Source organism: Canis aureus, chromosome X (genome assembly GCF_053574225.1).
Source record: "Canis aureus isolate CA01 chromosome X, VMU_Caureus_v.1.0, whole genome shotgun sequence".
In the NCBI taxonomy this organism is placed as follows: Eukaryota; Metazoa; Chordata; class Mammalia; order Carnivora; family Canidae; genus Canis; species Canis aureus.
In genome coordinates, this window is record NC_135649.1 from 119,009,017 (window position 1) to 119,036,715 (window position 27,699).

The 27,699-nt window shown below is 43.3% G+C and overlaps 1 protein-coding gene across 2 annotated transcripts in view; it reads left to right on the forward strand.

The window, feature by feature from the left end:
* The window catches only part of ANOS1 (anosmin 1), a 187,382-nt gene that overhangs the window by 115,356 nt on the left and 44,327 nt on the right, over positions 1 to 27,699 (forward strand). For both annotated transcript variants that reach the window (XM_077888262.1, XM_077888263.1), the window contains exons 4-6: positions 11,069 to 11,291; positions 19,530 to 19,714; positions 22,080 to 22,209. In XM_077888262.1, the coding sequence (XP_077744388.1) occupies positions 11,069 to 11,291; positions 19,530 to 19,714; positions 22,080 to 22,209 (538 nt within the window). The remainder of the gene's footprint in view (positions 1 to 11,068; positions 11,292 to 19,529; positions 19,715 to 22,079; positions 22,210 to 27,699) is intronic.

The following is a 27,699-nucleotide window of genomic DNA, read 5'->3' on the forward strand; positions in this document are numbered from 1 at the left end:
AGGCAGGCACCTCTAGAATTTGTTTCTCTTTAAGAGAAATTATTTATTTATTATTTTTATTATTTTTTTTTAAGAGAAATTATTTATATGAGGCTTTTAGGCAATCCATTATTAACCTATACTGTTTCCCATTGCTTTGTAGAATTTCTAGAACTATGTTTAAAAAATCGGGTATGAGGAATCCCTGGGTGGTTCAGTGATTTAGCGTCTGCCTTTGGCCCAGGGCATGATCCTGGAGTCCCGGGATTGAGGCCCCCAGTAGGCTCCCCTTAGGGAGCCTGCTTCTCCCTCTGCCTGTGTCTCTCATGAATAAATAAATAAAATCTTAAAAAAAAAATTCAGGTACTCATCTTAGTGGCTAACACTAATTTCAACTTTTATATGTGCTAAAACCTGTGCTAATTGTTTACATACTTAATACTTAGGGTAATATTACACAGTAATCGTAATTATCCCCCTTTTATGTTTGAAGACACTGAGACTTGTAGAATTAATTTTGCCTCCAAATCATACAGCTCCTACCTGACTGATGTATTTGCTAGTCCTTCATTCTAGAATATTCCTTTGTCTTTCACATCATGTAACTCATCCTAAATATAGATGGCTTTTTTTTTTTAAGATTTTTAATTTATTCATTAGAGAGAGAGCGCAAGCAGAGGGAGCAGCAGAGGGGGAGGGAGAAGGAGAGTGCCCACTGAGCAGGGAGCCTGATGCATTGACTCGATCCCAGGACCTTGAGATTATGACCTGAGCCAAAGGCAGACGCTTAAGCATCTGAGCCACCCAGGTGCCCCAATAACTTATGTTTTTAAAGAGCTTTCTCTTTGACAGTAGTTCTGATCAGATGGCTTAGAGAAATTCTGGAATATTCATATTTGAAGACTCCTTATTAACGAATGTCTTTGCCTTAAACCTTAACCAAAAAAGCACATTATTCTTTGTACATTTTCATTATATAGTGTTAACAAGCTTAGTTGCAAACAGCTTACTTAAGCTGTTAAAAAAAAAAGAAATAGCTTTCTTTTTAGAAAGCAAGAATTCTCTTGGTTTAATCCTTTTTAAAGGCTTATTTACTATTACTTCTTTTACTAAAGTCGAGTTGACACAATGTTCTATAGGTTTCAGGTGTAACTGAGTGATTCAGCTTCGGTGCACCTTCGCTGCTCCCCATAAGTGTAGCCAGCGCCCATCTGTCAGCCTACAACACTATTACAATACCACTGACTATTCCCTACACTCTTTTACCCCCCGACTGTCCATTCCATTAGTCTAATCCTCTTTGACCTCATGTGTACTTCCATTACTTTCTGTGTCTGCCTTGTTTTAATACAGATTAAACTGTTTAATGACTGCCCGCTCACTAGCAAACATATACACTGTAATCATAGCAGAGCATCATTTTCATACTTTCTTTTTCATCATTTGATTCCTAGTACCTAGAATGGCAGTTTGGCTTATCAATTAGTATATAAATCCTTCCATGGGCTGATTATTTCATGTGCATGCCTGGTCACTCTGGGTAACAAAACGCAGGCAGAAGGGGAGAGAAGGAAATGATAGTTTAACTGGAGGATCCTTGCTGTCCCTGACTCTCTGGAAGTTTTTGAATTTCTGGAATCAAATGTGTGCCTCATGATCTTCCAGAGATCTTCCAGCAACATTCTGGAGTGTTTCTCCCAGTGGAGCCATCCGACCATTGATATTTCCATACACGGTGACACATTTGCCTTCAAAAATAAAGAAAAGCAGGTCAAGGAAGAGGAAGTTGAGATACATAAGATGACTTAATTTGACAAAACATATGTATTCATTGGAAGTGACTTCCCTAATATGCATATTTCTGATTGTCTCCTATTTTGTATTATTCATGGCCAAGGTGTATAATTTGCCCGGGAAACAAATTAATTGTAATCCCATCTAACAAATTGGTGTGTATAATTGAGTTTCCAGGCAAATTATAATTGCATTTCCACGAATAAATTACAAACATTTGAATTGACAATGCTTTTTTCTATTTCATGCATACTTAGTACTCAGGTTTCTTCTTTGAAAGATGCAACTGGAAGTTTTAGTTGTTTTTTTTAACACTCACTATAATGTTTTTTATTATTTTATAGAAACTATATATGCACATTAAAAACTTAACAATCAACAGGCGAGTAAAACCAAACCATTACTCCAAATTCTACTACCCAGAATAGCCATGGTTACCTGTGCTAAAGAGTTTCCATAGCAAACCTAAGACTGCTCTCTTTAGAAATTCCGAATTAAGAGGTGGGCCCTTGCCCAGTAGGCAGGAACTTCGATTTGGGGAGGGTTCATACCATTCCCTGGCTGGTAATTGGTGCTCAGTGTTCTTGCAGGATTGGTACAAGCAGTGTGGCTTATGATGGACACCTGTTCCCTCCTGGGAGTCTGGATTTTTGGTCCATGCTAGGCAGCAGGTGACCAGCCTCAGTAAAAACTCTGGACACAGAGTGTCTCCTGAACTTCCCTGGTGACAGCATTGCACATGTGTTGTCTCAAGTCCTGATGTGAGAAACCAAGCACATCCTGTGTGATGGCACCATGATAGGACTCTCGGAAGCTTATGCCTGGTTTGCTCCGGACTATAAACTGTGCACGTTTTCCCTGTTCCGGATTTGGCTGTAGTAGATCACAGCCCAGAGTGGGACTATATGCTGAGTTCTGTGAGTCCCCCTGGTGAATCACCACCTGACCTGGGAATGCTCTTGGGGACCCTGATATATTACTATTAAGCAGACATCTTATCTGGCATTTCTTTTTTTTTTTTTTTTAATCTGGCATTTCTGTGCATGCTAGTTTTTAATGCTTGAAGTTTAATATTTTTTGAGTGTCATAGAAGAATAAGAAACTGCTAAATTTCAGGGAGAGAAAGATTATGAAAAATATTATGAGATCAAAAGCATTATTTCAAAAATTTTATATTTGTTTTATTATATACTGATGCCCTAAAAATTAAGTTCATTGTAAGTTACCTATATATTCCTCATACATATCCTATCGACCAATTTTTCTAACATTATTATTTCCTAATTTTTAGTTTTATTATATTATTCTTCCTTAACTATAATTCCTGCTTTATTCAATTTTAGTTCTATATTTATGTAGATGATAAAATGATTGAGTATTTTATGGTAATTTCTTTACACTTTGCTTCTAAATTTGATCATATTTTGGGGCACCTGGCTGGCTCAGTCAGTGGACCATGTGACTCTTGATTTCAGGGTTATGAGTTCAAACCCCATGCTGGGTATAGAGATTACTTACAAATCTTAAAAAAAAAAATTTTTTTTGACCGTATCTTAGTTTTTAATGGAGTCCATAAATACCATTTTCTTTAAAAATGTTCACAGCAAACTTTGCCTACCATTATATATGAAGTCCAAATTGGATTGCACAGTCTTTTCTCACATAACATATAAATGTGTGTGTTGTTTTCTTTGGGTGCTATTTTTTAAAAGATTTTATTTATTCATGAGAGAGAGAGAGAGAGAGAGAGAGAGAGAGAGAGACTGGCAGAGACATAGGCCGAGGGAGAAGCAGGCTCCATGCAGGGAGCTTGATGTGGGACTTGATCCTGGGTCTCCAGGATCAGGCCCTGGGCTGAAGTCGGGGCTAAACCGCTGAGCCACCCAGGTTGCCCATCTTTTGGGTACTATTATAGTAGCCCATTTATTCTTGTTTCCTGTTTATCTGTAGAATGGCTGAATTTGGCATTGCATCACTTTGCAAGAAAGGCTCATGGGTGCTATATTCTATGAGTTTTTCTGTATTTCAGAATGTTTCTGTCACATATACACTTAAATAACAGCTTATATATGATTTTATATATAATATATTTTTTTATTTTACTTATTATTATATAGTCATTGTTGTATTGGCTTTACACATTAGATTTTTTTTTTAATTTTTATTTATTTATGATAGTTACAGAGAGAGAGAGAGGCAGAGACACAGGCAGAGGGAGAAGCAGGCTCCATGCACCGGGAGCCCGATGTGGGATTCGATCCTGGGTCTCCAGGATCGCGCCCTGGGCCAAAGGCAGGCGCCAAACCGCTGCGCCACCCAGGGATCCCTACACATTAGATTTTGTAGGGAGGTACTAACTGGGGGGAAACTATATTTCCTCCATTATAATCAACCTGCCTTTTCAACCTGGATGCCTGAAAAATTATATTTTTATCCTTGAAATTCAATAGCACAAGCAATATTTCAGTGTTGCTTGTTTTTAATCAATATTCCTGGATGAGATTCCTGCCCTTTTGATTTACATATATATAATTTACATATATATGTATGTGTGTGTGTGTATATATATATATATGATTTCCATACATGCATTTATAGAAGAACCTATCTGCAATGTGTTCCCTCTATTCCTTGATATTTCAAGAGTTAGATGCTCACAGGTGATCCTAATAGGAAAGCCAGTTGAGAGCCAGTGGTTTAGCTCTTTTCTTAGTTTACCCAGAGATACCTTGTGGCCTTTAGAAATCCGCTGGCTGTAATAGTGGCCCACACCCTTACCTGTTCTGTGATTTGGGATAAATTATAATCTCCCTGAGCTTGTTTCCTCATTTGTACAATGGAAATAATAATGGTTATGGGGATTGGAGAGGAATAAGTGAGATGAGCAAGCAAAGCACCTGGAAGAGGGATTCTGTATTCATGGTGGCATTTGCTTATTGGCTGCAGCAGGAAAAAAAACCCTGCCCCGGCTCTGGCTCTTTGGAAAGGCTGCTATATTTGATGCATGATACAGTTCTGTTGAATTGAATTAAATACCAAGTGCAATGTTCTCTCCATATCTGAGGCCTCATATATATATAGGATTTCTAACATACTAAGTTTGCGAATTGAATGTTTTTATATTCATCATTCCATGATTACTGCATAAATTATTTTATTGTATAGTACCTTGCATTTTATACCAAACAAAACAAAGATGATAACATCTTTTACAGAAACATCCAAGAACTGTTAACCTACTATTGTAAGGATTTCACTTTATTTTTATCATTTGCCAGGCACGTTGAGATTAGCATATTGCCTAGATAAGGCACTAAGAAACACATTTTAGTTTTTACGCTAAGAATTGGGATGTAGGAGAGATTCATAAGAATTAACTAATATATAATATTCCATAAAATATTAAGGATCTTTCACCTAATCCCAAGAGTGTTTTCATTTACTATAGTACTTTGCCTTATCCAGCCCTTCTTTGAGTTCACGATGACAACCATGAGATAGTAACTATTCTAGAAAAATACATCATCTTTGAAGAGTATTCTGTTCTGAGTTTTGTATAGGGAAAGAGCAGAAGAAACAATGGACAAAAATTAATGAGCATAGTAACCATGACTTTTCCAAATTTTCAGTTGGAGCCACTGACTAGCAAACATTGCCATTTGTGTGATTAGTGCAATGATTCATATGAATAGTTTTATAAAACAGTTGTAGTTATATTAATTTTACAATGAATAGTTTGCCTAAATAGCTTGATAGAATTTCATAAAGAAGAAAAACTACATTTCGCACATATATCCGTGTTACCGCAGATGGTTTTCATTTACCATGAAGTTGATGGGCATTATACTCCTAATGATTTGGATGACTTGTATCTTTTCTAAATTTTTTACATCCCTCTTGATGAGTCTACCAATAATTAACTAGTAATATCACAAGAAATAGTAGGTGCTTATTGGTCAGAAGTGTATTTATTGACACTGAATGATCTTTGTTCACAGGATTTACAACTGGCCATTAGTGGACCAATTTACACATTTTCTCTATATCTAGAGTATTAATATTCACACATCATTTTCACTGACTTGCACTCATTTTGATCCTTTATTCCATTCAACTAGTACATTCTTAATAAGCTACGCTTAAAGGCATAGTGAGAGACCTGCATACACATACCATAAATTCTCCAATTTATATTCAGACCATTAATAGTTTTCAACCTCATCCAAGATAATTATCTGAGATTATTGATAGAGAACATCAAAATTTGCCTTCAGTAGAAATAAACAATGGAACAGTTAAATAGAATTCTTCTGTAAGATTGTTGTATCAAATCCATGTATTTGTAAGATGATCTTCAAAACTTAGACTTTTTTCTTTCTTATAAAGGCCAGCAGGGCAGCATTCCCCCTGTGGAGATTTCAGTGCTTACTCTGACGGTAGCACATTGGAGACTTGTGGATGATCACCGTAGAAGAAACAGAGCCAACTTTCTGTCTTTGGATCTTAAAACATTTTTGTCAGAGTAACAGAAGAATTTGGAAATGTTAAACAGTAAACTTGTAGCATGGGAAAAGAAAAGAGACACCAATTACTCTACTCCTATTGAGCACCCATTGTGGGCCAACTCTGCATAATAGCGCTTACTCCTTTGTATGCAGCGTCTCATGTAATATTCATAACGCTATTTGTACTATTTCAGGCTCATGGACCAGTCTAGAAAGCTCTGGTGCAAAGATGAACCTTTTTTGTTCCCACATTTGTTTCCATGGTTCTCAAAACAATCACAGGCACACACACACACACACACACACACACACACACACACACAATCACGTTTTTGAATCCATACCAAAAAGGAGAAATATTAAATAAATAGAACACCTCTGACATCAACCAGGAGATCTAAATTATCTAAATTATTGTCCTAATTATGATCGTTCTTATGTTCACTGGGAGAAAATGTTTCCGATCTGGGTCGGCCCCTGTTTTTGTTTTTAATTCTGCCCCATTTGCTCCCTAAGTAAATTATGAAGATGAGGAGATGCCACCGTTGTTTTCCTGTCCCTCACAGTTCGAGGGTGTGGCGCTTGGCACACAGATGATGAGAGCAACACGAGCAGGGAGCCCGTACCTCGTTATCTGAGTCCCCATTCATCCCTGGGTTCCTCTGTGAAGCTTGCATGGAGCTGATGTGATTATGCCGTGGTGCGAACTAAGCCACGGCGATTTCCCAGTTAACAAGCAGTAAACACTTGCCAGATTTAATAAAACTATTTCTACTTGGAAATTTCAGCCCATGTGGGCCAACTGATTTTGGTAACCAAGGTCTTTCAGTGCGCTGTGATGTATACAGTTTGTTGAGAGAGAAAGGCTGGCAAACACTCCATCATCATTGTCACAGCTCCCTTCACGGACTTTGATTCCAAAGTTAGGGTTGGACCTACATTTAGAAATTCAAAAGCCAACAAAGTAAAACACATCTAGTACCAGGCAGGAAAAATGAACTGAGAAACGGAGGAAGGGAGAAAAGCCTGAAGAATCGACTCTTTCACTGTTACAAACTTTCTAAAAAATTAACTTGCTACCAATGTGTGGGACTTCGGTATTGAAACCACAGCCTTCCTTCTAAGGTTTACCTGGAAAGTTCTTAGATTCAGACAGTACTTCGACTAGGAGTTAATCATTTATTTGACGTCCACGATTGTAATTTAAACTTTGAGGTTATGCTACGTCTAGCTAGTGTTTAGGTCTCCCCCTTTTTGTTAATTGGAGTGTGAGCTCTTCCCTTCTGCTTAATGGTCATGTGGTATTGCCACCTCAAAGAACATGACAGTTTATGCTGTCACTGCACCTGTCCCACGGGATACACACATGTCTCGCTCTTACATAGGTTTTTGTTTAATTGTGGTATAAAATACACATAATGTAGGGACGCCTGGATGGCTCAGTGGTTGAGCGTCTGCCTCCAGCTCAGGGCAAGATCCCAGGGTCCTGGGATCGAGTCCTACATCAACCTCCCTATGGGGAGCCTGCTTCTCCCTCTGCCTGTGTCTCTGTCTCTCTCTCCCTGTGTCTCTCATGAATCAATAAACTCTTAAAAAAATACACGTAATATAGCATTTATCATCCTAAGTCATGTACAGGTTTTCAGCTTTTATTTTTTAAGATTTATTTGTTTTAGAAAAAAGCACATGACCTGGGGGATGGGCAAAGCACGAGGGAGAAGCAAGCTCCCCGCCAGCATAGAGCCTGACATGGAGCACGACCCCAGGGCCCTAAGATCATACCTGGAGCTGAAACCAGGAGTTGGACATTTACCTAATTGAGCCCCTCAGCCACCCTGTATGCAAATTTTTAAAAAAGATTTTATTTATTCATGAGAGACACAGAGAGAGACAGGCAGAGACACAGGCAGAGGGAGAAGTAGGCTCCTGATGCAGGACTTGATCTCAGGACCCCAGGATCATGCCCTGAGCCAAAGGCAGACACACAACCACTGAGCCACCCAGGGGCCCCTGTATGCAGATTTTTTTCTTTTTTCTTTTTTTTTTTTTTAAGATTTTATTTATTTATTCATGAGAGACCAGAGAGAGAGGCAGAGACACAGGCAGAGGGAGAAGCAGGCTCCATGCAGGAAGCCCGACATGGGACTCGATCCCAAGTCTCCAGGATCAGGCCCTGGGCTGAAGTCGGCGCTAAACCGCTGAGCCACCCGGGCTGCCCTGTATGCAGATTTTTAATGCAGCAGTGTTTGGGGAATGAACCAGGAGCAGCACCATGGAACAATTTGCGCTGGTGTCAGAGTTACCCAGGGTTACTGGGATAGGTCCTTGTCCTGACGTTACCACGTTTGGGGTTTTTCATGATATTTCTGGTCACCATCAACATAAGAAATAACAGGATCATTAACCGTCTTTTTGGAAACAAGGTAGAAACATTCCTTTCTCTCCTCCTCACTCCTTACAGCAGGGACTTTGATGATGGGGAGGGTTTTTTCATTCCTTTTTAACCCTCTGTTGTTAACACACCTCTACCATGGTGTGAGATACTTCTGGCTACTAGTCCTCAATATTCGCTAACATTCTCCGGCCAGGCTACCTGGGGATGGCCTGTCTGCCTAGAGGGTCATAAGCGTCAGCGAGGAGCAGCGGGCAGCAGGCTGGCAGGCGTCACCAGATGTCACCAGATGGTAGAGAGCCATACTCAGTCATTATGAGAAGCAGCAGGCAGCGCATGGGCAGCCTTACAAGTGTAGCGGGTGCTGTCAGGTGTTCCCCAGGTGTGACCAGGTGCTGGAGAGCCGCATTCGGTCACCCACCAGCAGGCGTTACCAGGTGCTGCGGCATAGCGTGGAGCAGCAGGCGGCCTGGGGCACTCAGCCGCACGAGGCTCGGATCCCGCCCCTGGTCTGGGTTCACCCGCGCTACCATTCTTATTTCTAGAAGAAGTCAAACAATAAACAACGTGGCCTCCTTGAAGATCTCCTGCTTCCGGTGTCAAGAGCCGCCAGGCCCTCCCCGGAGCCACTCTCAGACACGGGTGTCCGCGTCGCCCGGGGCACGCTGAGTTGTCTCAGCCCCTGACAGTTCAGGCTTCGTGCACGGGGAGGGGCAGCTCAGGGGCCTCCGGGCGGGGGGTGAGCCGTGCTCCGCGCCACCCGGCTTCCCGGTCCCTGGGCTCCGCCACCACCGAGGCCTGTGGCGTTGCCTGCGTCCCGCAGCTGAGGGAAGCGGGGTGTGGGGGCGCCATACCCACGGCCTGCAGGCCTGGCTCACAAAGCAAAGCTCCGCGACCACGAGGCACCGCTGCAGAGGGGACAACGGGCGGCTGGGAATCTGCCAGGCTGGACAGGTGTGCTGCAGGTGAAAGCGGGTGTAGGGGGCTCGGTTGGGGTGTGGGTAGCAATCTTGGCAACCAGCTGTCCAGGCCAAAGGAGGGGTAGGCCGAAAGTTAGGATGATAGTGAGGGCCCTGGCAGCCGTCCTCCGCCAGGCGAAGGGACGCCGCAGCGTGAGGCCATTTCCCTCTGTTCCTGGGGGTGGGGCTGCTTTTAGGATCCTCAGCAGCTCCCTACTTGTGCGGCAGAAAGAAGCCCATATCCTCCGATTGCTTCTTATGTTCTAGTGGCAACCAAATGCTGTCCTGAACCTGTGTTCCCAAGGAGAAAGATGCATTTGATAGCTAGTTCTTTCCGTTACTCACACTCTTTCCATAATGCGACTCTAAATAAATCCAGGAATACCTGTTCTCACTAGTTGCAAAGCTCAGTGACCACAGAGCTCAGCGACCAATCAGTTTGATTGATTCTGGGTTCAACTGAAATATCATCAGCTAGAGGCTATTCAGAACCTGGCTGTGTCACAGGTAACGACGATTCATCTTTTTCACTGCGTAGTTTATTGATAATTCCGTATTGATAGGTGGTTGCATCTGCACATTAGCTCTAGAAACCGGATATTCTTAAAATATGTTCAGTTAAGGGAGGCTAAGATTACTTTTTGATAAGATATCAGCAAATATTACTGCTGTGAGGATTGCAAAGTTCCCGGAGGCCTACAGCTAAGGCCTTGTGATTAGCATTTAACACGTAAACAGAATGACTCATTAAAGAATTAAAATCTGTGTATGTCTACAGTAGTCCAAAGGGGGCCCTCAAATCGTAGAGACGCTTCATGAATATTTCTAATCAATTATTTGACAACTACATTTAACTCAGAATGTCATACTTTGTTGAACGTGTGTATGTATAACTGAGGAGATCTGTTTCTTGCAGGATAATGTTATAACTCATGGGTCAGATTCCTTTTAGAAATTAGCATAAAATATTAGTTCTTTAGGAGGAAAAGAAAGCAAATACATTTATTTCGTAAGACATTCCAGGGCGGGCACCTGGGTGGCTCAGTTGGTTGCGTGTCTGCCTTCGGCTCAGGTGATGATCCCAGCGTCCTGGGATTGAGCCCCATACCCAGCTCCTAGCTAAGTGGGGAGTCTGCTCTCTCTGTCTGCCTCTCCTCTCGCTCATGCTCTCTCTCGCTGTCTCTCTCAATTAAAAAGAATTACATTCTGGGGAAATTTTGACCAAATAAGAATTTTTACCTTCCTTTCCAGTGTCTTGGAAATCAAGCATCATGTATCTTTAATAAGTTTTCTTTCCAGGGAGCAGGCTGGGTCAGTCGGTAGAGCATGAGACTCCTGATCTCGGGGTTGTAAGTTCGAGCCCCACGTTGAGCGTGGAGATCACTTAAAGAAACCAAAATCCTTAAAAAATAAGTGAAATTTTCCTCTTCTCTCTTTAGCCTCTCTTCCCCAAGAAGAACTATGAATGCCTGACAAGCTGTGAGTTCCTCAAGTACATCCTGTCGGTGAAGCAGGGCGACTGCCCAGCCCCGGAGAAAGCCAGTGGGTTTGCCGCCGCCTGTGTGGAAAGTTGTGAAGCTGACAACGAGTGCTCTGGGGTTAAGAAGTGTTGTTCGAACGGGTGTGGACACACCTGTCAGGTGCCCAAGACGCTATACAAAGGTAAGGAGGAGAGCTGATGTGACGGGAACCTCACAGAGTCACTGGTGTGTGTGTGTGTGTGTGTGAGTGTGTAAGGATGTCAATCAAAGAAAGAGAAGAAAAAGGGTCAGAAAACACACTGTGACACACGGAAACTTCTGAAAATATTACTGGACCATACAGATCAGCCACGATGCACTCATTCTGGGGCGGGGCAAGTCCTTCTTCTTAGAGCGAACGTTTAGGAAGGTCATCACTTCACGAACTTCCTCGTACTTTTCCGCACGGGGAGTAAGTCAAGTAAGCTGCGCCGTGGACATGGGAGCAAATCGATTTAAATCCTTGGAAAATAGGCTGGGCGTGGGGCACCCTTGAAAAACGCATAACAAACGCATGGGTTTTGTGGTTTTCCTGTTGGCAGAATCCAAGAACAGAAGTGTCATTGTACGGACTTGAAATATTTTGATTAGCGTCTTGAGAACCCAGATGGAGGAATAGCTTTCTTCCAAAGACGGGGATGCAGTTTACCAAACAGTTTAGCAGATGTAATAGTTTACATTCACAGACACTTTCTAGAGCCCTAAACTCCTTGATGCTAAGGGCTACTTCCCTCTTCTGGGAATTGTGACTCGGTTCTTTGAAAGCAAACCCATTCTGTTGTGTTACGTACAGGTTTGGGTACCATCAGAGTATCCCGGGAAACAAGATTTTGCTGGTTCTTTGGGTCTTCTATGAAGAGTGAGATAGAATCAATCACTAGGCACTATTCATTACAAGTAGAGAGAGTCATCTCTCCCTCCCTCCGTCTCTCTTTCCCTGACACCAAGTATATATTCTTCCCAAATATAGGTCAGTTATTTTTAAACCGTATAAAAGAGTATTGCCAGCAGTGCCAGTGTTGAGTGATGTGCTGTTTTCAGAAGTCTGTTCTTACTATCACAACAGCTCTAGTCTCCCAGAACTCACGTCCCTGCCCATTTCCTCTGGCGCTCACTTGGAATTACTGTCTCTCGAATCTGTACAGTCCTCCCAGTTTTCCTTGTATTTGCATAGGGTCTTGGGAAACCTGGCATAAATATTACGACTCAAATTCAAAATAATTGCCCCTTCCCCGTCTTATCAGGTGACATGTCTTAATGGATTTAAAGTTTTACTGTTTTCATGCCTCTCATAAACTACATAAAATCACTTTTGCAAAACAACAGCATTTAATTTTTCTAAAGTCTACTATTAAGAAGCCTTTTCTGTTATTCTAGATCACTTACTATTTAAGTATTCACATTTACCATAAAAATAAGATGCTTTTAGAATGACTGTTGAAAACCCATTTGTAAAAACCCTTAGTGTTTTAAAAGGAGGGTGTTTTAAAGAGGCCATATAAATTAAAACATGCTTTTTATTTAAAAGCATTGAAGAGTCCGTATGAATTTCAAATATGTCTGGTTCACCAACAGTAAGGGAAATATTCTACAAAGGGCCAGCGTAAATGATTAATTATTAAAAGAGACTCACGTTTTAAACCTATGCTTAACTAAATATGATGAATTTTTTAAAAAGTGCTGAAGTCCCTCTTCTATAAAGTAGCTCTTAACTTGGGTTTTTTGCAGAGACAGGTGATTCTTGGAGAGCTAACCAGGAATAGAATAAACAGACTCTTGACCTGACGGTGACTTTTGCCTAGTGAGCCTAGGACAATATTACTGTTATTTTGAAAATATATATAAGTCCATGTAGGTATTTCCCCCTTGCTCTGTTGAGCAGTCCCTGAAGGAAGGCTGGCTTCCATATTGCTGGGGGGGGTGGGGGGGGTTCTGACATGCCACCAGGTAAGAACATGTGAGCCACAAGGGCTCCCCACAGCCTGCTGTGATGCTTTCTGTGACTGTCTTCGCTGATTAGGCACCTGGACTGTCTAATCACGTCCCTGACCAGGACTCACACTGCTTGCTCACTCTCAGGAGAGGACAGTGGTGCTGAGTTGTACCTAGCACTTGGCTTTGCAAGGACAAACACACGCAGCCAGACAGTCTGCATACAAATCACCTTTGCCAGTCTGTAGAGTACCTGCCATCAGGGTCCTGCTCGCCTGGGCTTTGTCTTCTTACTGACCTGAACCAAGTGGGGGAGATCACCTTGCCCTCCTCTTTTCTGCTCGTGCTAGGTCTTTGCCATCTTTTCCCTCAGGGAGCAGCACCCCGTCATGGGTTGGGATGGGCTGGTCCTACTCCCAGTCCACAAGTGCTGGAGTTGAGGCTATAAGCCGTTGCTCAGGTGATTTTTGGTAGCTGGTAGTAGAAATACATGTGACCTTAGCTCCCAGCTGGGCCAGCTCAACTATTATTTTCATTTTGTTTGTTTGTTTTTTTAAGATTTTATTTATTTATTCATGAGAGACAGAGCGAGAGGCAGAGACATAGGCAGAGGGAGTAGCAGGCTCCGTGCGAGGAGCCCAATGTGGGACTTGATCTTGGATCCTGGGATCATGCCCTGAGCTGAAGGCAGATGCCCAACCGCTGAGCCACCCAGGCATCCCTATTTTCATTTTGAGTCTATCCAACTATCATAATGGACCACAAATTATTGTATTAATATAGTAGAGATCAATCAAAAGATGGATCAATATCAAATATTTTAATGTGATAAAATCACTTATTTGTCATCGGGTAGAGGGGATAGCATCAGTCTGATAGCAGCCCCTATCTGGTCCAGTAGTGCCCTATCAGGGTAGTCATGCACATAATGCTCATTTGTGCATAAATAATTATCTCAGCTTCTGTAGTAAATTGATAGGTGTCAACTTCCATCCTGTTTTTTTCCTTTATTGTGTATGAGGTTAAACATTTATATAAATATATGTATACCTGAGCTGATTTGATTTGCAACTGCTGATTCTCATCATTGAGTTTTCTATTATTATATTTTCTGAATTTTTTAAATCACTAAGTTTCATATATGTATATATTTTAAAGATTTTATTTATTTAGTAATTAATGAGAGATATACAAAGAGAGGCAAAAACATAGGTAGAGGGAGAAGCAGGCTCCCTGTGGGGAATCCAGTGCGGTACTTGATCCTGGAACCCTGGGATCATGACCTGAGCCAAAGGCAGATGCTGAACCACTGAGCTATCCAGGTGCCCCAGTTAAACATTTATTTATTTATTCTTTCTTTCTTTCTTTCTTTCTTTCTTTCTTTCTTTCTTTCTTTCTTTCTATCTATCTTTTTCTTTCTTTTCTTTCTTCTTTCTTTCTTTCTTTCTTTCTTTCTTTCTTTCTTTCTTTCTTTCTTTCTTTCTTTCTTTCTTTCTTCTTTCTTTCTTTTCTTCATGAGAGACACAGAGAGAGGCAGAGACACAGGCAGAGGGAGAAGCAGGCTCCCCACAGTGAGCCTATTGCAGTACTTGATCCTAGGACTCTGGGATGACTTGAGCTGGAGGCATATGCTCAACCACTGGCACCCAGGTGCCCCTAAACATTTTTAAAATACAGAAACATAAGTGTTCTGTTTAGCCTCCTTTGTTTGTGGTAGGGAAGATGGTGGACATACTTGATGTTATGGCTTCTAAAGCTTTAGATGCTGCAAAATTGAGGGTTTTTTTTAAAAAGATATATTTATTTGTTTGAGAGAGAGAGAGAGAGAGAGAGAGAGTGAGTTGGGACAAGGGGCAGAGGGAGATGGAGAGAGAGAGTCCTAAGGAGACTCCATGCTGAGTGTAGAGCCTGACTTACCACCTTGAGCTGATCTTACCACCTTGAGATCATGACCTGAGCTGAAATCAAGAGTCAGATGCCTAACTGTGCCACTCAGTTGCCTCAAACTTGAGCACTTAAAAATAATGCATATTTTGAAAAGATGTTCAACGGAATGCATTATATTTGAGCATTTAATTTGCTTTATACTGTTAAGAATTATCCTTAGCTGATGCCTCTGGAGTTTAAAACAAAGGAAAACAACAATTTTTTTTTTCACTTTGCCCTTCAAATACAATTGTTAAGGGCATCCTGGAAGGCTTGCAAATGTTAATGTGGGTAAATGCTACCCAAGGTGCCAGTTTCCTGTAATGCAAAACTTAGTGTAGTTGAGGAAAGTTTAAAAGTCTGATTCTCCACAGGTAAAACAAAAAGGATTAAGTATCCAGGCACTCGTTTTCCCTTTGCTGCTCCCTCTGGCCTATTTCAAGGCCAGTTTACAGCTGAGTTAGGCTCTCTTCCCTCCCGAAGATGATATGATTTATTTTACTGCCCAAACTTCTGCTTCTCCTGACTCCTCCAGCAATGGCACTTGGTTAGGCAGGGCAGGAGAAAAGCTGAAATTGTTTTCCAAATGTAAGGATTGAGATGAATCTGTGGTATCCCTCTTTTCCCTTTACCGTGCATAAGCTGAAACTAATCACATATCAGTTTGTTTTCAAACAAATTGGATGATCCAATGATGGTATAGACTTAATATTTCCATGAATAGCTTCGTATGTGAAATATTGAAACTTAAAGTCTTTAGAGATGGACTAGTCCACTATTCAAAAATCAATTTTTTGACATTTAGACTCCTGACAGAAATGTTTTTACAAGGAACAATCAAGTCTGATTTGATTTGCAACTGCTGATTCTCATCATTGAGTTTTCTATTATATTTTCTGAATTTTTTTTTTTTTTAATATTTTATTTATTATTTATTTATTTAAGTCACAGACAGAGAGAGAGAGAGGCAGACACACAGGCAGAGAGAGAAGCAGGCTCCATGCACCGGGAGCCCGATGTGGGATTCGATCCCGGGTCTCCAGGATCGTGCCCTGGGCCAAAGGCAGGCGCCAAACCGCAGCGCCACCCAGGGATCCCTATTTTCTGAATTTTTTTAATCACTGATTTTCACCACAATACTTCTGATGCTTTAAAGAAAATACACCTATATTGCCACACGTTGTGGGATGTTGTAACATTTTTGACAGAATAGTGTGGATTTCAGGTGACTCATGTGTTCAAAAATAATTTAAAGTAGAAAAAGTCCAGTCATTTACATAATAAAGAACACGCTGAGGAGACATGCATTCTGCACATCTGGCTACACAAGTAGGGTGCTGGGTGAGCTACCTAGGACTGTGTAGAAGACCTGGGAGTGGGGGTTAGAGGTTCTGGGGGCTGGGGGGCCAAGCCCCATCTGCACACAATTACAGCTGAGTGCTGGAGTTACTTCCAATCAAGAGAGCCAGCTGACCCTAATGCAAAGCAGATGGACCATTTCTCAACATGCAAATCGTAAGATTGTTGTACATAATAATTGAAGAGTTTGTTAAATGAAGAAATGCGAACTGACATCGCTCTGATGCTCATTATGTTCAATTAAGGCTCTTGGCTGTTGAATGATATTCAACATTAAAACCTTATAGCAAGGGGATTCGGATGCTTGCTTTGCTGCTGATGAGTTCAGGTCACTTCAGCGGCTGCACTATTTACTGGAGATGCATTTATTCTAGAGGAATATACGTAGGAGAGCCAAGGAGAAACTTGTCTCAGAGAATGTGCTTTAGGATTTCAAAGAACTAACCAGCCATCTTCTCTTTACTGTGCACAAAAGAAACCATGTGAATCACAAAATGTTCTCAGCGGCCGCCCTCTCCACATACCCCCTTGGCCACCCTCTTCACATACCCCCTCGGTAGAAAGTGTGTCTAGTACCCGCCTGGAATGCAAACATGATACAAAGCAATCATTTTGTCGAGATTGGGTTTTCCTCTCTCTGAGCACACTTTGGTACTTTTTCCTTGACCTAAGTCTTCAGAGACCTACTTCGGGATAAAAACCCACTGGCAAACTTTGGGATTACCATCCTCTCAGGAATTGTCAGGAACTGGTCTTTTGTTTAAAACGAGGAAAGTTCTCTCAATGCAATAAAACTATTCATTCCATCTTGTAAATTCACTAATTGAGTTTTATTGTATTTTTATTTCATATTTACTTTTTAAAAACGTAAGAGTAAGCAAATACCCGTGCTAAGTTTTCTCCCTTCCCTAAAACGAGTCCCTCCAGCAGAGAGGGGTTGACCCCGTTGGTGCAAAGATTGTGTCACTGTGTCTCTATCGTCCGACTTCTGCAGATACATTCTTGAGGGTGGAATGGGACAGTGGGTTAGGCTGTTCTTCAGCAGACATTTACTGAGCATTTCTTGTTGTAGAATGTGCTCTCCTGGGCCACTGTGAGGTGTGGGAATGAAGGAGACCTGTTCCTTGAGGGCTGGGGGTACAGCTTCATGGGGAAGATGGACGTCATCCAGTGAGCTTCTGTAGTAGGAGTTCAGTGCACATTTTGACAGTTACAGGCTAAGCTTTGAAGAGGGGGCAGCAGAATGGAAGCTTTATTTCCAACTGCGAGGTGTAGGGTAAGTAGCTCTGAGGGCTGGCATTCAGACTGAGTCTGGAAGTATTCATGTGTCTGTAGTCAGAAAAGAGGAGGAAAGATACTTCAGACTGAAAAGAAATAGTAGTAGTAGGAAGTACCTGGCCGTGCGTTCCTAGAAAAGCTCTGTTTAAAAAGTAGGTTGTGTGACATATATGTAAAACATACCAGAGATAACCGGCAAGATGGCTGGTAGTAGATCATAAAGATGGGTGCCTGGGATGCCTTGACATGATGCACATGACGTGCTACTTGTTCATTCCACAGAAAATGGGATGCAGTGGAATAGTCAGAGAAGGTAGAGGAGACCCTCTGTCCTGTACTTAGGGGAATAATCATCACAAAACACTGTGAAGAGGGAATCAGAAAGATGTGCAGAGCTATGAAAACTGCCTCTTTTCTCGACTTTTCTCAGTGGCTTTTCCTCATTCAAAATGTAGAACGAAGCAGAAAACTCGGAGAGAAAAGCTGAGATCGGGTCATTGCTCCAGGCAACTTAATCTAACCCCAGACTCAATTACTTGATGTTCAGAATGTAGGCAATTAACCCTTCACCCACAGCACAAACTCACAGCGAGGATCAGTTGAGATACTAAGGTTATGGTACAGGGCAACGTACAGAGACAACCCATCAGCAAATCAAAACAGAGACTGCCGTGGGTATGGGAAATGTGTTTTCTAGAAAGTATTTGGCAGAACTCACTGACCTTTGATCTGATTTATTTGGTGCTATTTTAAAATTCTACAGTTCCACCCACCTAAATGTATAGGGACTCTAAAGCTTCCCCCAACAAGACTTTGTGTGAATTAAGATCAAAATGAAAATCAGAGTTGATAGTCAGTGACATCACTCACATGCGTCAGACATTGTCTACATTTTGTATTTGCACGGTTTTCAATTTCCCTTGAAATTGAACGCCAAAAAACTGGTGTTCGAAGTTCTGATGGCATCGAACATCATGGGGCCATGGACTCTAACTAATCCAGTTGGTTTTACATAGCTTACGAGTACAGAACTTTGTTTGAAACTTCCCTTTCCATAATGGCTGTGATTTTGAACTCTGGTTCTTAAATCTGTCAGTCGCCAGACCACTTGCATGCGCTGTAGGGGTAGAAAGAAATCAGAATGATTAACTACTTTAAAATGAGACACCTGTGAGGGACTTTTGCAGCAGGGCGGTCGCTCGTGCCAAAACCAAACACTATAAATTCATCATTTTCCAATTTTAAACCATAAGCCTATAGGAGAGAGCCCAGCAATCAATTGGGGAATGCGAGAGATCTACGCTTTGGAAATCATTCTTATAAGGTCTGACCACATGAGAGCATTTAGCCTTATAATTTTTCCCTGAAAAGGCAAATTTTCTGAGATGGGAGAGGTGAGCAAATCAGGGAACCATGTTAGAATGACCTTAGACTGTATCGGTAGAAGCAGAGCGTGGTAAATGGGAGCAGGGTCTTCAAAGTCTTCATGACTGTGGCCTCATGCGAATTCCTTGGGAACCTCCAGTGACGTAGCTCGGTAACATTGTTTATTCAGAATAATACACATGAAAGAATTGCTCTCCCATTGATTGGGGAGAAAAATACTCGTTCAGAATCAGGAACCGATTTAGGGCCTCTTGTAAAAATGGGAAAGTGAGAAGCAAAGGAGGTAATGCTATGGAGATGCGGCGGGCTGACCTCTGCGTCAGAAGGTTTCAAACTCGGAACCCGGACAGAGCGAAGCCACTTTTCTGGAGGGAAGTGAGCATCACTTGTCATTACCTGAGATTTGTCTTTTCTAAAGATTTGTCTTTTCTTCCTCAGCTTTCCCTGCATGCACCTGCATCCCTCGCTAACGGTTTTCGTGGCCACGGTCCTGTTTCAGGTGTCCCCCTGAAGCCCAGGAAGGAGTTGCGATTTACAGAACTGCAGTCCGGACAGCTGGAGATTAAGTGGTCCTCGAAATTCAATATTTCCATTGAGCCCGTGATCTACGTGGTACAGAGAAGGTGGAATTACGGGATCCATCCTAGCGAGGACGATGCCACACAGTGGCAGACAGTAGCCCAGGTGAGCGCTTCCTGGACCCCCCCCCCCACTTCGGTGACATCTGTCTACCACCCACCCGCAGGTACAGAGTGAACTCGCCGTGCCTCAGCCCGAATACCTGGCTACCGAAATGACTTAGTCAGCCGTGGACGTCATAGCATGCTGTCTGCAGAAGACATGTGTCTATGAGCTCCATAGATGTGACCCGGTGCGACCAGTAACCTGAGTGTTGGCTTTCTTTGCTCAAAAGACATGTGCAAGGGAGATTTTCTGAGTGTTCACATTTATTTCCTCCAAGAAGTATATTTCCTTGAGATAAACCTAAAACCCACCCAAGTAGGAGAAATGCAACTGTGTTAGGACTAGTTCATCTGAACCATTCCTGTTTCTCCTGCGTCGAAGCCTTCGCTCTACACAGGGACTGGGGTGGCGCGCAGTGAGATTCCTCTCTTGCACGGCCGTGGTGGGAGGGAGCCAGCAGACCCTCAATCATTGCTAAGTGCTTCCTCCGTCCTGGTCAACTGATACCCCACCTGGACGGCAGCACTCCCGGGGTTTATCTGAGCTCCGCTGCTTCCTCTGCTGTCTCGCTGATGAGAAAAGCAAAATATTTTCTTTCTTTTTAAGAGCTGTTAAATGGACTACCAGCTGTAAGAAACCTACACGGTTCTAGAGAAAGAACAAATTTTCAATGTGAACCTGCCTCATGCCCTCAGCAACTGCAGTGCCTTTTCCACATGTGTCTGCGGGCAGAAATTCTGACCCGGCGTCCATCAGGTCGTGTTGCTCCAAGGACGAGATTCCCATTGTGCCTTTCAGTAAATACAAAATAAATTTCAGCGGGCAGGTGTTTGTACAGGGAATTTGGCTCTTTCCTAATAGTAGTATATCAAAGAAGATAAACACTAAAATAATTTAGAGACACCCCCCACCCTAAGTAAATGAACAATTTGATGTACAAGAAACAAATTAGTGGCAAAAAAAAAAAAAAACAAAACTGGTCAAATAAATTTTGTAATTCTATTTCATACTTATTCTCTCAAAAAAAGTTTGCTTTCATAAAACATAAAGATGTCTGGCATACAGCCTAAAAGACTCTTTGATTTATGTGGTGTGCTTCCTTAATGGTATAATCTCACTTGTAAATTTTCCAAATTACTTAAAGACTTATGAAAGTAACTGACAATAAAATCAGCTCTTAAAAAAAAAAACATCAGGTCTTTTATCCCTTCTCTTCTGGAGAGAGGAAAGATCTTCAGTTAATCTTATTATCTTCGCTAGTTCACGTCTTTGTCTTCCTCCCACCTTCCTTTCTTTGCTAAATGCTGTGGGAATCACACTGAGTTCAGTTTTTGTAAACTCAAGGCTAGTAAACGTTGACGTCCGTGCAAGAGTCCCCTCCTGTTCCACCAAATGAGGTAGAAAACCATGTTGGAGAGTCCAGAGCCTTCCCTTGTAGATAGTAAAGCAAAGGTGACACCCCTTTTCAAGAGGTTATTGGGGACTGGGGTGTGGGAGGGTTCAGTTCCATCCTCCTGGCCTGCATTCATCACTGGGCGCAGGCTGAGTCCGCAGTGGCCGTAGACGAGGTGCCATACGTGGCCTTGTGGCCCTTGTCATCGGTGCAGGCGATTGCGGGTCTGCCGCAGGGTGGCGGAGAAAGAGCCACACTTCCCCTCAGCCTGATGAAGGGGGAGAGCTTAGTCCTGCCTTGTGCCTCCAGCAGGAGACGCAGCCCGTCTAGCACCTTCCCCAGTGTCCAGTGTTTTTCCCTTTGGACATTTTCTGGGACAGAGATATGTCAACACACCTCCCCTTGGACGAACATGACCGGGACCTTGCAGGTCTTAACCCGATTTACACAAATAAGGAAGAGAGGCTTGGGTTCAGTGTAATTCTAGAAGTTGTTAGTACTCCTTAAAGCGCATGGGTCCTCATAGCGACTTCCAAGACTGTATTTGGCAGGCACGCTAGAGAGGCATTTTCTTTCTATAATCGAAAGATGATTTCATTTTCTTGCCTATAATGTCATGATTAGCTCATGCGTATATTCGAATGCTCAGATGTGTAATTGAGGGATGAAACCCCTCGTGGCTTTAATGCTACATTAAATCACCAGACTTAAGTAGCCCAGGCACGTTCATCGCGTTGGCTCCAGAGATCTTTAACTGTTTGGGGTGAAATCTCTAGAAGTGGAATGAAGCACTTAAAACGTCCTAGAAATTCCTCGAGCCCTGACAGCTTTTCTGCCAACCGCGCTCGATGGCCACACTCCTGCACAAGGGCACAGGGAGGCCAGGGCGGCGTTGGGCCGGCTGCCGACGTGGTGTGCTCTGAAGGCGGACCCGACCGACCCGTCTCTCTGCCCTGTGACATTTCTCCTCAGACCACAGATGAGCGGGTCCAGCTGACCGACATACGACCCAGCAGGTGGTATCAGTTCCGAGTGGCAGCCGTCAACGTGCATGGCACCCGAGGCTTCACGGCCCCCAGCAAACACTTCCGCTCCTCCAAAGGTCAGTCCTGCTCTCCTGACCCCATGCTCTCCTTCCTCCCGGGCGCACCTGGGATGCGGAGCCGTGGTGTCCCCGTGTTCATATTTATGGTTGGTCAGCAGGTGGCTTTGCTGTTCTTTGTGAACGGGGCCAGATGTGTGAGGATGTACGATTAAGAACATCCTTGGGCCTTTTACCTTCAAAACATCACCCGAGATGATATAATGGGGTTTCCTCCACTTTGAAGTGGTGGTTTCCCATCAATCTTTGCCTCAAGATACTGTGGCGTAGTCACCATTCAATTAAGTGTTGGAGAGAAGGGTTTAGTTTGAGCTACTTCGGATGGTGCAGCTTTTCTTCAAACGGTGTTTGCATACAGTGTGTAATTAATCTCTTGTGCTTCAAAACATCCAGAATTGAAACCGTGAGTCACCTATGTCATTGCCATTATTTTCATTTTTTTAAAAGATTTTCTTTATTTATTCATGAGAGACACACACACACACAGAGGCAGAGACACAGGCAGAGGGAGGAGAAGCAGGCTCCATGCAGGGAGCCCAATGCGGGACTCAATCCCTGGACTCCAGGATCACGCCCTGGGCCGAAGGCAGACGCTCAACCACGGAACCACCCGGGTGTCCCTTGTTCCGTTCTTATTTCATTTGCTATTAGGAAAGTCTCTGGGATCCAACAAATACTAATGATGTGACATCTCAGGTAAGTTTAGTGTGTGGTAGTGGCAGGATGGACCTGGTTTAGATGCCAGTAATGCCTCCGTGTGTGTTTCTCCGGCTGTGCCTCCTTGGCTGTACACCTTCACCGCTCACTGTACATCTGCCACAAGATCCCGTTTCACAGATCGCGGCTAGTGAGCTGATTCACTTCCTAACCAACTATGGGAACGTTTGGAGTGGCTGCTATAACTTGTGATTTCTGTTGTGTGATTGGGGAAATGTCTACGTCGCAGCCAGTCTGTGCATTTCTCTCGATGTAATATTGCCGCCTCTTTGTCTATGTCATCGTTGGTCTTAGAAGTGGAAAGCTTGCAACCAAAATAAGTTAGTATTTGGATTCTGTTACACCGTATGCTGTGCGCTGTTAACTTTATTTTAAAAGACCTTTTAAAAAAGAAAGGGAAGCTGCATTTTTCCCTCCTTTGAGGCAAATCCACTAAGGAAGTTTAAAACTGCAATCATAGACATCAAACCTCATCTTGAGGCTGTGTCTCCAATTGGTCTGATGATTTAGAGAGGCAAAGGAAATAATTAACAGTGGGTTCAGAGGCAAGGATCAATAAGAGGCTTGAGAACTCTTCACCTTGGGTTTCATGGTTCAAATGCGATCCAGGCACGTCGAGGTCAAAATACGTTACCATCTGTGCGGTTGCCTGCAGGTTGCCTGGGCTGGTGCTTCCAGGTCAGGGCTGCAGATAGAGAGCAGCCGGTAGCAGCTTCCAGCCTTTGGAGACAGATGTGGGGTACCTTCAGTGGTTGGGTGGGATCTGGGCAGAGCTCTGCTGGCAGCCCCCAGTGCCAGCACCTCAGAGGCATCCATTCTGAGCATGTAGCCAGGCCATGCTGTCCCAGGATGCCCCCTGGATATCTGAGCACCTCAACAGTCTGCAATTCCAGCTGCACCCCTCAGATTTAAATAGGCTTTCGCTGAATGAGAATGCACCATGTTGGGGAGGCATGGCATTCACCATTACACTGTTGTTCTCGTCCCTGATTTTCCAGACACACCCAACACTGAGCGTTCCAGAGACACCGTCCTTGCAGTTCTGGCAAGCCAGAAATGTCTGCCCAGAATTCATAGTAGATTCTACTCTTTTCCCAGTGAAAATGCATCACAGAATTATGGAAATGTAACAGATCCACTAAATGGTTGAACACAATTCCTCTAGGATTTGTGTAAAGGACACTTGCCCATTTCCAAGACGGCACCACATCTTCCCTCACCTACTCAGATCTCCTCAAACGGAGAAATGTGCCTTAATGGGAAAATGGTTTATAACAACCTGACTGAAATATAATTATCATACCGTTAAACTCATTCCTCCGAAGAGTATAGTCCAGTCATTTGTACTATTTATGGAGGTGTGCATCACCATCGTCCACTTTAGAACCCTCCAAGAGCCTCCATACCTTACTGGGTAAACTTTAAGGTAGAAACAAAGTTAGTTCTGAATCTTCACCTTCTCATCACTCAAGTTTCATTCGCTTTTGTATTAAAGAAACATTTGTTGAGCTCCTATATGTGTCAGGCTCTGGTCTAGGCACAGGGGATAATAAATGAAGGAAAGGTGAAAAATGTGTGCTTTGGTGGAGCACACATACTCACACACACTCTTCTGCCAATTGGGGTTTTGAGGAAACAGTAAACAAGGTTAATAAGTAAAATACTCTTGTAGGATAGGTAGTGACAGCTGATGTTTGGGGTATTTTGGTTTTAGTTATAGGGAGAGTGGACAGAGGTTTTGCAGAGAGAGAGGTATTTGTGCAAAGGAGGTGAATCAGCCTTGTACCAATTTGAAAGAAGAGCATTGCAGTTACTGGAAATAATTGGTACAAAGGTCCTGTGGCAGGAGTGAATTTGCAGTGTTCATGGAACAGCAGAAGAGCCTGAGGGTTGGTTGAGCAGCAAAACAGGGCAGGGGAGCTGGAGATGAAGCCTGAGAAGCAGAAAGGAAGTGGGTTTGTTGGGTTTTCATAGCCACTGTAAAGAGCATGGATTTTACGCTCTGTTAGGTATGGGAGCAGAGCAAAGAACATGATGTGACTGAGATTTTAGTGGGGCCTCCCCAACTGTTGTGCAAAGAGGAGATGAGAGAGAGGAGGACAGAGAATCAGGGATGCCGGGGTCGTGGAGCTGGGGAGGGGGTCACTGCAGCCTTCCTGGTAGAAGATGATGGTCACTTGGACGCAGCGAGGAGGGAGCCCCCCGGGGGACACAGCTGATGGCACCTGAGAAGGTGCCCGTGCCTCGCAGGAAATGCATAGGATACAGAGTGATTTCGGGATACGCAGAGTTCCAGAGGGGTAGTCGCTTCCCAGTCACTGGGATTGCTGTTTCAGGCCCCGTTCTGCAAACAGCCTTCTTCCTTCAGCAACAGCTGAAGGACGTGCTGGTAAGGTCGCTGTTGAGAAGCACGAGTGGATAAGCTTTTGAAGCCGAAGACACAAAAACAGCTTGGTTTCTACCTTAACGTCCTCCCAGGAACGCACGAAGAATCTTACTGGGGGTGATGGAACCATTGTAAAAGTGGGTGACATGGGTTGCCCATCTCAGAAAATCCTAAACGTCATCGCATTGTTCGTTTAATGTGAGTTTTACAACATACAATTTAAGTTCCCCTAAAGTCATTTAAACAATTCCCCCCCCCCCCCATTAAGACCCCTTTCTCCATTGATGAGATTAAGTAAGCGGGAAAGATGTGGCGCCATCGTACCAAGGGCCGAGCATCCTTTGGACAGGCCCTGGAGGCCGTCTGCAGCCACTGAGCTGAACTGTGCTGGTCCCGTGATTCCGAGGTGCATCTTCAGTGAACCCGCAGTAGAACCTGTTCCGAATTCTGCAGAAGCACTTGCAGTCTCGAAAGCGTGAGAGCCACAGTCTAGAATGTTCCTCACGATGAGATGTACGGAAGTATGGATAAAGGGCGTATTTGTCAAAGCAGGAAATAGGACATTTTACCAGAGGCTGCTACGGTTCCAAAAACGGTGCATTTTCATTTAATAAAAGCCCATTTATTCCTGGTGTGCTCCAGAACTGAAACTGTACCGTTGTAAGTCCTCTAGTGGTTTAAAATGGCTTTGAGAAAGAATGATTGCCTCTAAAATAATAGTCTGTGCAAAGGGTAAGTAATTTCTAGTGTATTTGAGTTGGGTGGAGGGCCAGCCTCAGTAATTTAAGTCTGGGTCAAGGGAAAGAGGAAGGGATTTTTCTCCATCTACAATAAACACTTCTGAAAATAAAAGGAAAATTAAATGGAGAAAGAAAAAAAGAACTTGATAAAATGGGTTTCGTTTATGCTTTCTGCCTGGTATTCATTGGCCATAATCCTGATTTTTGTGGAAAAGCCCAAATTCTTGTCATTCTCTTCTTAACGGTTATGTTTAAATACAGAATTACTGTGGTTTGCCAGAATGGATTGGCTATTGACTAAGCTAATTTCCTTTTAACTCCTGTCTTTTCCCATAACTAAATCCTAACCCCTCAGAATGATGATTTTTACAGAAAATTCTGAGTTATGCATAGATTGGTAACTCAGGTTCATGTTTTCCTCCTCCCGGTGAATACCAGTCTTGTTGTTGGCCCCTCCCTATCTCCCCTGGAAGAGATGCATGATTATAAAATGGACAGAATCAATCAATAATTCCTCCTGGCAGCAGGAAGCTGCAAATAGCAGTTGGGATAATTTCTGTATTTACTTATTTAAATTTTCTACTACCTTCCCCCCAGTATTAAGATGGATAATTGGCTTCAGCTCTAAAAATTAAAATTACAAATTATTCAGTATCCTAATATCTTTGTTTTTTTTTGTTTTGTTTTGTTTTTTGTTTTCTATGTTTTGTTTTGTCTCGTTATTTGGAGTAGAACTGGTAGTGCTTCTCCACGGAGAATTAGCTTCCTAGGTCGCTGCTAGGATGAAGCATCTTTCTAGCTCCCAAGCTGCCAGATTGTAGGGTCTACCCCAACTCTTCTATCCTGTTGCATGGAGAATAAACCATAGGAGGCGTGGTGTGTAGAACCCTGAGGTGTTGCTAGGCCTGTCCCGTGTGTGCACAAGGATGTGGGAACATGCCCTGTTAGCAGGTGACCTGGACACACAGACAGTTCCTACAGCGATGGGGCTTCCCCAGAGGCCCAGGCATGTGAAAGCTTTGAGTGGGGGTGGCTTTCTTCGGAGGAAATCCAGGAAACCGGGTGGGTAGGAGGAGGAAAAGGTGCATTCTCATGTTGGTTGTCACCGGGGCAACCAGAACTCCTTCCCACGAGGACACCGTCACGGGACTCCGGCTGTTTCCTGGCCCATCTGTCCTGCACATGGGCACAGCCTCCTGAGGGCCCAGGTGAAGGCTCAGGCGACAGGCTGGCACTTAGAAGTTGAACTGTGTGTCCTGAGATTGTACAGTTGCAGGGACTGGGGGGTCTACCAGGCTTTTGCTCTAGACCCATAGGATTCCTATTACGGGGGCGTCTCGTACATTTTCAGTTGGGGTTTAAAATCAGTATATTAACAGTTCCATGGAAGGAATGCCCGCGTTAGCAGGTTCCCGGTCTCCTTCCTGTGCCCGACGCCGGTGTTAGCCGGAGACAGGCATGCCTTTCAGCCTCACTTGGCCTCTCCCCTGATGCCACCCTATGCCAGCACCCGGCAAGTGTCACGTTATGTAAGAAAGCTACCAATTTCTAACTGACAGAGTCCCCAGACTTGTGAGTAAACCACTAGGAGGGACAGTTGTACTTACAGAAAATGAAATTTTTGGGTTCCCTGCTATGTTTGCTTAT